The sequence below is a fragment of the Equus asinus genome, chromosome 26, assembly GCF_041296235.1.
Source record: "Equus asinus isolate D_3611 breed Donkey chromosome 26, EquAss-T2T_v2, whole genome shotgun sequence".
NCBI lineage: Eukaryota > Metazoa > Chordata > Mammalia > Perissodactyla > Equidae > Equus > Equus asinus.
The window spans coordinates 21,162,657-21,173,463 of NC_091815.1; the positions used below are offsets into that span (position 1 = coordinate 21,162,657).

At 52.6% G+C, this 10,807-nt stretch overlaps 1 protein-coding gene across 7 annotated transcripts; it reads left to right on the forward strand.

Annotated features, from left to right (window-relative positions):
* Positions 1-2,406: 2,406 nt before the first annotated feature.
* UPK1A (uroplakin 1A) lies at positions 2,407-10,318 on the forward strand. Of its 7 annotated transcripts, none has more exons than XM_044759453.2 (8): positions 2,407-2,550; positions 3,016-3,103; positions 4,445-4,645; positions 7,123-7,197; positions 7,320-7,427; positions 8,160-8,339; positions 9,607-9,690; positions 9,772-10,318. In XM_044759453.2, exons 1-8 carry the CDS (start codon positions 2,528-2,530, stop codon positions 9,814-9,816), a joined length of 804 nt encoding a protein of 267 aa, XP_044615388.2. In that variant the 5' UTR covers positions 2,407-2,527; the 3' UTR covers positions 9,817-10,318. The 7 variants fall into 7 exon arrangements, with proteins under 7 accessions (XP_044615388.2, XP_044615387.1, XP_044615389.1 ...); XM_044759457.2 differs by having other exon boundaries at positions 2,472-2,738; XM_044759456.2 differs by having other exon boundaries at positions 2,472-2,738; positions 3,019-3,103.
* The last annotated feature ends 489 nt before the right edge of the window (positions 10,319-10,807 follow it).

Below are 10,807 nucleotides of genomic sequence, written 5' to 3' on the forward strand. Positions count from 1 at the left end.
CTCTTTAACACATTGAATATGTTTCTTTGAAAGGATCTATCCTCTTTAGAAGGCATTGTAATAAAAAAAGAAGAGGCAGAAAAGTACATTATTGCGAGCGTACAGCTTGATGAATCTTCACAATCTGAACGCTCCTGTGCAACCAGTGTTCAAATTAAGAAAGAGACGCCCCCTTCCTGTTCCCTCCAGTCACGGTGCCCCCAAGGGTAGCCACCAGCCTGACTTTGATCACCCTAGATTGGTTTTGCCTCTTTAGAATTTCATTTGTAGACTCATACAATTGTAGTCTTTTGAGTATGGCTTTTTTCATTTAGCACAATGCTTTCAAGAGTCACCCCCGCAGTTGCGCGTATCAGTAGCTAGTTCCCTTTCGTTGCTGAATAGTGTCCATTGTGTGCACGCACCATAAGGTGCTTATCCATTCTACTGCTGAGGGGCATTTGGGTGGTTTCTGCGTGGGCCTATTAGGAATACATTCACAGCGTTTGGTAGGCAGAAGTGGGTGACTTCTCAGGGACACGTGGCTGGGTCATAGGGTAGGCGTATGTCATCTTTAGGAGATCTCAGCATTGTGGTTTTTTAAAGGAAGTAATGAGCACTTCAAAATGTATTGTTTTGAAGACTGTCATATAATAGTAAAAAAGAATAATGAAAATTCAAATTTGACATCAAAGTAAACTGGCTTCATGTTTCAGAACAAAACAGATCCCTCTTATGACTGGTGACATGTTAATGGCCCCATTGATGACAACGTTTTGCTTTTACTAGACATTTTATGTAACTTCCAACCACTGACAGTTACCAAGTATTTGAAAATAAAAATATTTCATATTATTAGCGTGGCCCTATTATTTTGCAAGTTATTTTGTTTTATTTATTAATTTTTTTAAAAGATTGGCACCTGAGCTAACATCTGTTGCCAGTCTTCTTCTTTTTTTTTTTCCTTCTTCTCCCCAAAGCCCCCCAATACATAGTTGTATATTCTAGTTGTAGGTCCTTCTGGCTGTGCTATGTGGGATGCTGCCTCAGCATGGCCTGATGAGCGGTGCCATGTCTGCACCCAGGGTCCGAACCAGCAAAACCCGGGGCCGCCGAAGCAGAGCGCAGGAACTTAACCACTCAGCCACGTGCCCAGCCCCGCAAGTTGTTTTAGCTAAAACTTACAAAATGTACTTGACAGGTCATGTACGTTATTACTGAAATTTTCTCGTTAGTCTTTAATATAAATATAAATCAACAGAGAACTATTCCCCCCCACACACACAGGAAGATTAGCCCTGAGCTAACTACTGCCAGTCCTCCTCTTTTTGCTCAGAAAGCCTGGCCCTGAGCTAACATTCATGTCTATCTTCCTCTACTTTATATGTGGGACGCCTGCCACAGCATGGCCCGCCAAGCGGTGCCCTGTCCCCACCCGGATCCGAACTGGCGAACCCCGGGCCGCTGAGAAGCAGAACGTGTGGACTTAACCGCTGCGCCACAGGGCGGCCCCAACAAGTATTTTAAATGTAAAGTGGATTGACTAAAAACCAACGTAAGCATTTCAGTCGGAAAACATCTCATGGGTGTTATTACCAAGCCAGTGTTCTGACAGTGGAATTTTAGTTCCCGTTTGTTTGCCCATTTCCCGCACACTGGGGGAGCCGGGGCTCAGAGAGAAAACGCAGTCAACGCCCTGGCCCACGGGGTTCAGTTCTGGGGGTTCCAAGCCCGCATTTTCGCCTGCGGAGTCATCCTCGCGCCACCAGGGGGCGCCATCGGAGAGAACGTGGGGCTCGCCGAGGGCGGCTGGGAGGCGCGGCCGCCGGCGCTCGCCAGGCCCGGAAGACGCGCTTTGCAGGCGTCCCTGCACTCGGTTCCCACCGACACCCGGGAAAGTGGTCTGACGATTCCCGTTCTGCAGGTGGCCAAGTGCGCTCGCCAAGTCGCGCAGCACAGAGGAGGCAAAACTGGGATTTGAACTTAGGTCTCTTTGATTCTGCCCCCTGAAGGCAATTCCACCCATGGCTCCTCACTGTGACCCTGATTTGTCCGTGTGTGTGTGTGGGGGGGGGGGGGGAAGGATACTTTTATCCCACCAAGCCCATTCGGTGTGCCCTTCCCTTTTTCTAGCACGCCTCTCTCCCTCCTCGTTGTACACTCATTGAACACCCATCTCCTGCCGTCCTCTCCCCTCAGCCCAGAGCTGGTACATCAGCCTTCTGAACATCTTTCCACCTGCCCCCTCTCATCCCCATCTCTCTGCCCTGGTCCAGCCCTGTCCTCATCTGCTGGGGTCCCTGCCCTGGCCTCCCCCTGGGCTCCCAGCCTCAGAGAGGGGGAGCCTCTAGCAGAGGAGGCAGTTCTGGGATTCAAGATTCACACTGGGGTCCGACTTGGCTCTCTCTCTCTCTGCTCCCAGGAAGGCCCATGCCTTAGAGAGGGACATCAGGTGGTGCACTCATCCTCCCAACTCCACCCCCTCCACCTCCGCGGCAGCCTGGGAACTGGAGGACATGGGTGTGTCACCCTGCCCGTATGGCCAGACATGAGCACGATCTGGAATTTCAGGTCTATAAATCACTTGGGTTGGGGGGGCTCATAAAGCTGTTCTCCCATGCTTGTCTGCCTGCTTGGTCTCTTGTCCCCTCCTCCAGACACCCTGCCCACTTCCTTGGAGACTGACCCAAGAATGGGCCTGGGCGTATATAGGGAGTCACTGTGGGAAGGGCCTGCCAGAGAAGCTTCTGGCAGAGAAGGTGAGGAGGGGGCTCTAAGGGTCTGGATGCAGCAGAGGGAGCTGGGGAGGTCTGAGCTCTGGCCAGGGAGGCCCCACCAGAGCCTTGGTTTCCTCTTCTGTAAAATAGCCCACCACAGCAGTGGTGGGAGGCTGGGCACATTCAGTACCAGCCTGGACCCAGCAGAGAGTGGGAGCAGCTCCTGGGAACTGGGGGTGGAGTGGGGGTGGTGGGTCCAGCTGGGCCTCCCTCCCCTCCTGGCCTCTGCCTGGCCTCTTCCCTGCTCACCTGTCTCCAGCAGGACTATGGCTTCTGCAGCAGAAGAGGCACAGAAGGGGTCTCCAGTTGTGGTGGGACTGCTGGTTGTGGGCAACATCGTTATTCTGGTGAGACATCCCCCAGTGCTGGGAGCCGAGTGGGTGAGTGGGGAGGAGGGGGCAGTCCTGAGCCTGGGCATGGGGGCTGAGGGCCCAAGACTCCCCAGATGGCCAGTGCTATGGGCTCTCAAGCCAGAGAAGCCTGGATTCAAATCCCAGCTCTGCCTCTCCTCAGCTGTGTGACCTTGAGCAAGGGACCTTACTTCTCTGTGCCTGTTTCTCCATCTATAGCTTATGTTCTCATTGTGGGGTCTCTTGTGAGGATTAACTCATGTGTGCCCCTGAGCTCAGAAAAAGTGCTTGACAAATGCTGGCCATCATCATTAACATGATTAAGGATGTAAAGTGCCTCCTTGGCACTCAGAAGGCCCATGGTAATGAATAATAACAGTGTCCTTTAATAAATGTTTAATGTTTTTAAAAAATATATGATACCTATACATGGCTCTGGAGCCAGACAGCCTGGGTTCAGATCCCAGCTCTGCTGCTTTCTACCGTGGGAACTGGAGCCAGTGATGTAACCCCCTTAGTTTTCTCATCTGTAAAATGGAGATAAAATAGGACCGCTAGGAGGATGAGATGAGTTACGGATTAATGTGCTTAGACCGGAGTTTGGCGTTGTGTTGGCTGTAACAACGCTAGACACCGCAGCTGCTCGCGGTGGTTATCACACAGAAGCAGTTGTGGGGACCAATGCCGGCGCACGGTAAGTACCCTGTGGGTGTTAGGTTGGCTGTTGTCAGAGGGATCCACAAGAAGTCTTCCTCTCTCCTGCTCCCCATTGTGGTGAGACTGCTGGTCGTAGTAGCCAGATTCTTGTTTCTCCGTTTCTTTATGCAAATAGGAACATATATACCTGTTTTTTCCCTTTCTTTCCCCAAAATGTAGCTCATGCCACATCCTGTTCCGTGCCTCTTGTTTTCTCCTGCTCGCAGTCTGTAGGCCACTCCACACGAGCCCTCAGAGGCTCATTTGTAATGTCCTGGCCATGGCCAGATTGCTGTGCTCCGGGAATAACAGCACTATTAAGGGAAGGTGGCATGACCCAGGATCTCCTCGGTGCCAGTCACGCGCTCCAGCTTTGCGGATGTGCTGTCTCCTTGTATTCTTGAAGCAACTGGCAGCTGGCCTGTAGTGGGGCAAGGGTCTGGCTGGGCCCTCCCTCCCCTCCTGACCTCTGCCCAGCTCATCCCTGCTCAAGGAAGGCAATGTCTTTGCCACTCTTGTTACATGCCCACTTTACCCAGAGGGCAGTGGAGGCTCTGAATGGGGAAGGCACTTGCTCACGGAGACTCGTGCAGCTGGGCTGCTGCCCCTGAACAGGCCTTTCTAACTGGCTGCCCTGTCCAGCTGTCAGGCCTGGCCCTGTTTGCCGAGACAGTATGGGTGACAGCTGACCAGTACTGCGTGTATCCACTGATGGGCGTCTCAGGCAAGGATGACGTCTTCGCTGGTGCCTGGATCGCCATCTTCTGCGGCTTCTCCTTCTTCGTGGTGGCCAGCTTTGGTGTGGGTGCTGCGCTCTGCCACCGCCGGTCTATGATGCTCACGGTGAGGCCCCACGAGGGAGGATGGGGATGGGTGGCCACGAAGATCATCATCACAGATGATGTCAAAATAACAGTTACCAGCACAGTCGCTAGGTGTGTTCAGCATGACACCACTCGGCCTCACGGCAGCCAGTTTGTTTAATCTTCCCATAACTCAGTCACCTAGGCTCACTGTTTCCTCATTTTACAAAGAAAACCGGGCCACAGGGGAGGGAGGGAAGGAAACTCTGCACAGGAAGACAGCTCTTGAGTAGCAGGACTGGGGTTTGAACCTAGGATAGTTGGTCTCCAGGGTCTGTGCTCGCAAGCTCTGTTGATAACAATGACAACAATAATAATAGCACAGCTACCATTTAATAAATGCTCACTACATTCTAAATGCTTCACATGGACTAGTTCGTTTATTCCTCCCCACCCACCATGAGATACCAACACCACCATCCTCATCACCACCACCACCACCACCACCATCATCACCACCACCATCGTCATCACCACCACCACCGTCATCACCACTACCACCGTCATCACCACCATCATCCTCGTGAGCCCATTTGACAGAGTTGAAACTGAGGCTTGGACAAGTGAAGTCACTTATCCAGGGTCACACAGCAAGTAAGTGACAGAGCCAGGATTTAAACCTGAGCAGGTCACCACTTGAGCCTGTTAAGTGTTAACTTAATCTCTGCCAACCATAATAATCACAACAACAATAACCCACACTTCCGGGTACCTCTCATGCACCTGACACTAGGCTAAGCAGGTTAGGAGTGAGCTCCCTCAACCCTCCCAGAAGCCCTCTGAAGTTAGCACTTGTCTACCCATTTACCAGGTGAGGACACTGAGGTTCAGAGGCCAACAACCCAGGTGACGGGGAGAGCAGGGATTCCAATCCTGGCCCCACTGACGCAGAGCCAACACTGCTCTTCCTCTGCAGTTGAGGGCCTTTTAGACTCAATCAACAAATGTTTACTGAGCAAGAACCATGTGCCAAACCCTAGCTAGGCACTGGGCTATCTAGTGAGCAAACATGAAAGCCGTTGCCCTGCAGAGGATGCTCTAAGCCAGAGACAGCAGAGACAGTGAACAGGGAAAAGAGATCTGGAGCTGGGAGAGGGGGAAGGGGAGGCCTCTCAGCCAGAGAAAGGAAGGCATGGGGAGGTGATGGAGTGAGCCGGGGGTGTGTCTGCAGGAAGAGCATTCCAGATGGAGGGAATAGTGGAGCAAAGGCTCTGAAGCCAGAGGGGCCAGGAGTCCAGTGTGGCGGCAGCCCAGTGGGGATAGGAGTTGAGTAAGAGGAGATGCGGGTGGGTGAGGGGAGGAGAACAGTGGGGTGAGCGTGGAGGATGAGGGGAGAAAGGGAAGGCGGGCCTATGCGGTGGGCCTTACAGGTCTTGGTGAGGACCTTGGCATTACTGTGAGTGAGATGGATCCATGGAAAGGCACTTTTCTTTTCCTTTTCTTCTTTTTTCCTTTCTTTCCTACACTTAATTCTCTGGCATAACAATTTAGCCAAAGCCCTAAAAGTTCACCCAACCTGTAAAAAAGAGGAAAAGAAAAGTTTGTATTTGTGTTTGTGTCTGTCTCCCCAGTTTGTCATTAACTATGACAGAATGTTTTTTTTTAATTATTATGGGAAATTTTGAACATAGACTGAAGTAGAGTGAAGGGTTTGGTGACCCCTGCGAACCCATCACCTGGTTTCAGCAATAGCCACCCCAGCCTGGCCATCTTGTCCACTCTCCTCCACCCTCTGCCTGCCCACATTCTTCTTTCCTGGGGTATCTGGAAGCACATTCCAGACACCAAGTCATTTACCTGTAAATACTCGAGCGCACATTACTCTGAGCGATAAGGACATTGTTTTAAAGCAGCCAGGCGAGTTCCGCCACAGCCTCTGCATCGTGGCTGTGGAGCTGGCACAGCCACCCCCACCCCCATTGCTCTGGGGAGAATGAGGGGTGAGGACAGCGGAGGATTCAGGGGAGGAGTGAGGGCAGCAAGATAGCTTTCGTTAAACACCAGTGAAAGAGCTTTTTTCTTCTTTTTTTGCACACCCACTGTGCCACTGGCGCACTGCAAAATCCATCCTAGTCCCTTTGTATCTACCTTCTAAGGCCCAGCCTGTGTTCAGATGTTTCTGTTCTCTCCAGAATGTCTTTATTTTTTTACTTTTCTATAGTAGACATGTATTTTACTGCACCCAAGCCAGTAGTTAACTTCGGGAAATACTTCACATCTTCTTTCTTGATTTCATTTTCCCCTAACACTGTATTATAAAAAATTTCAAACAGAAAAGGTGTGAGACTTGAACAGCGAACACCTGTGTGTCCACCACGTAGACATGACCATTCACATTGTCCTACGCTTTTTTCAATGGCATTTCTATCCATCGATCCACCCCTTGAGGGACGTGACTTCACAGGCTTCGCCCTAATCGGCCGTGCCTCATCCCTCCCTCCCTCCCTCTCTCCCCAGTACCTGGTGCTCATGCTCATCGTCTACATCTTTGAGTGTGCCTCCTGCATCACGGCCTACACCCACCGAGACTACGTAAGCAGCAGAGGCCAGGGGAGGGGCCTGACTTCTGAGGGGAGGGGGATGGTCTTGAGCAGGGGGCGGAGCACGTCCCTCCCTACCCAGCCCCACTGGACCATCTTCCCGGCCCTCCGCAGATGGTGTCCAACCCATCTCTGATCACCAAGCAGATGCTGACCTTCTACAGTGCAGACACGGACCAGGGCCGGGAACTGACCCGCCTCTGGGACCGCATCATGACTGAGGTGGGCGAGGGCGGGCGAGGAGGGCCTGGGGCTCTGATCACAGAGCTGGATAGGGCTCCCATTACGCCCCCTGGTAGATGGTATCTACTCCTGTGGTTTTTATGAGGGAGGGGCTCTGGTTATTGACATTTTCCAGATGAGTAAACAGGCCCAGAAAAGGGCAAGGCACTTGCCCAGGGTCACACAGTTAGTAAGATCCAGGGCCCCTGCTCTTAACCCTTAACAGATACTGTCTCAATAATGATGATGATGATGATAACCAATGTTTAATGAGCACTAACTTTTGTTTGGCAGTGTTCAATGCACTTTTAAAGCCTATTTAATCCTCACAACCACCTCATAAGGGAGATCGGCCTTTTAGCTGATGAGAAAACCAAGCTGATGGGTGGCTGGTAGGTCACAGAACCAGAAGGACTCAAACCCAGGCCACCAGGTTCCAGAAGCCACATTCTTAATTAAACTCAACATGACCCAGCAGCGCAAGAGAAGAATATTGAGGCCCCAAGGAAAATGAGGTCCCAATTTGGCTCAAGTCATGCATCTAGCCAGGATTGGAACCCCTGTTTGAAGCAGCCTATGTTTTCATCATTCGAGGGCCACAAATTAAGCACCCACAGGGGCCAGAGGAAGCCAGGAATCTGCCTTTTGGTGGCTAGCATTCACTGTGTGACCTCAGGCAAGCAGCTGTCCTCTCTGAGCCAGAGCCTGCCTGACCCCTGCCTTTCTCTCCAGCAAGAGTGCTGTGGCACATCTGGTCCCATGGACTGGGTGAACTTCACATCAGCCTTCCGGGCGGCCACCCCGGAGGTGGCGTTCCCCTGGCCCCCACTGTGCTGTCGCCGGACTGGCAACTTCATCCCCCTCAGTGAAGAAGGCTGCCGTCTGGGCCACATAGACTACCTGTTCACCAAGGTGTGTCCCCTCCCCCCTGCTGCCCCTGTCTGACCCTCTGTCTGGCCCTCTCTGGTTCTTTTGTCTCTTCCTCCCTCCCACTGCCTGTCTGCCATCTCCTCCTGCCCTTTCTGGCTTTCTCCTTTTCCCTCCTCTCTCTGGCTCTCTCAACTCTCTCTCCATCTGTCCCTTCCTCCCTCTGCAAGTCAGCGGGCTGCACACAGGCTCCGTGTAATCCAGACCCGGCACCTGAGCTTTCCTCAGCTTTTCTGGGAATGACAGCAACAGTAAGAATGACAGCAGCACCGCTCTGATAACAGCCAACATTTATGGAGCCCTTTCTTTGTACCAGGCATCCTTCTAAGTGCCGTGGTCTTCTGAGGTCCAGATTATGATTGTCCCATCTGACAGCTGGTGGAACTGAGAGGGCGCTCAGTGAGGGGTGGAGCAGGGGTTTGATTGTGGGCAGTCAGGCCCAACCAGGTCTTTAACAGTTTTCACACTGCAATGCGAGTGCAGAGGTGGAGAGAGACCAGAGGAGGTTAGACTGAGAGGAGAACTGGTCCCAGGGGTCCCTCTGGCTGCTTTGGGCTGCCTGGGGGTCCTTCAGCGGCATTGCTTAGAGCAGGTGTCACGGAGAAGGGAGCCGTGCAAACCGTCACCTCCATCAGTCGGACAGTGGTTTCCTGAGCCCTGACTTCCGGGCATCATCTCGTGGAACCCCCACGAGTGCTTTCGGAGCGCAGCGCTGCCACTCCACAGATGGGAAAACCGAGGCTCAGAGGGTCAGAATCATGCCTAGGCCCCGCAGCCAGCAAATGGCAGAGCTGGCCCCCAATTCAGTCCACCTGACTCCAGGACACACACCCCGAACCTTTGCTTTTGGCTGCTTCTGAGTTGGGGCAGGGGTCACCAGGAAGGTGACTCTGGTGTGGGGCTCTGGCTCCACTCGGCCTCATCTCTGTATGAGGAGGGGCCAGAACCGGACTGATCCAGAAGGCATATTTCAAACCCTTGGAACTCGTGGGCAGCATGGAAAGCAGTCTCCAAACAATGTCACTCTCAGACTGTCACAGCCACCATCAGGGTGGCACCTACTTGCACAGGGTTGCATCCCTGGCTCCCCAAAACTACCCTGGGAGGTGGACACTGCCCTCATCCCCACTGACAGATGGGAAAACCAAGGCTCCAGGAAGGAAGGGACTTTCCCGAGGGCACCCAGTGACTCTTGCTTTCGGCAGCCAGCCTCCCTGGGCATTTTTCAAATTCCCATTTTCCCCCTGCCCAGGGCTGCTTCGAGCACATCAGCCATGCCATTGACAGCTACACATGGGGCATCTCGTGGTTTGGGTTTGCCATCCTGATGTGGACGGTGAGAAGCGGGGGCCTATGGACTGGGTGGGGTGGGGATGTGGGGCTGGAGCATCCCTCACCTGACTGCCTCCTCCTCCAGCTCCCTGTGATGCTGATAGCCATGTATTTCTACACCACCTTATGAGGAACACGAAGCGAAGGCCACTTCCTACTCCTGCTTCCTCCAGCTGGGGCCTGGATGGCTGCCTCACTTCTGCCCCGCCCACTTCCCTCACCCTTCCCCTCCTTCCACTCCAAAGATCTTTTACCAGGTTTCTGAGCCCTGCTGGGACACCGAGCTGCCCTGAAACCCCTGGACATATGTGCAAGGACCCTTAGCCCTTAAGCTCATTTCACTTGGCTGATTCCTGGCCCATCTCTGAGTGTCAACTTAAAGTCCTGTCCTCAGGAGACCCTTCCCTGATCCCACCACCGCATCCACAGGTGCCTCTCTTGTCACTCCCTGAACTCCTCCTTCATCGTGGGGGTCGCCATCATTGGTGAAGAGTTTGCGATTATCTGTTTAAGCTCTGGTAGACTGGGATTGCTGTGAGGGGACGGACAAGTTCTGTCATGGCCTCTTTATTGTTACCAGCATCACCCAGCACAGGGCTAAGCATGGGTGTTCAATAAATACTGGTTGAATGAATTATTTGTTTTCTTCTTGGGCAAAGGTGAATGAACAAGAACTCTTCCAATGGAAGTGGCAGAAACCCAAATGGCACTGACTGAAACATAAAATGGAATTTATTGGCTCATGTAACTGAGTCAATAGGGCTGGCTTCAGGCATATCTGGATCCAGGGGTTCAATCTAGGTTTCCAGAAAACCAGCTTCATTCTCAGGCAGGATTTCTCTGGTAACATCAGGCTTGCATCTTCAGAGCTAAGCAACACAGCAGCGAGAAAAAGCGTCTCTCCCAAGAGCTTTAGGCAAGGTCAGGGATTAAATCTCTCTGTCTTGGTTTAGGTTCCAGGCCCATCCTTTGGTTGGGGGAAGGGAGGGCACCAGGATTAATAATCCTGCTAAGGATGCAACCAGGGCTGGTATTATGAGGGGGGAGTGTTCATCAAAGGAAAATCAGAGTGCAAGGCTGTTGGGCCCGCACAGGCCACAGACATCCTCCCCCCAGGGGCT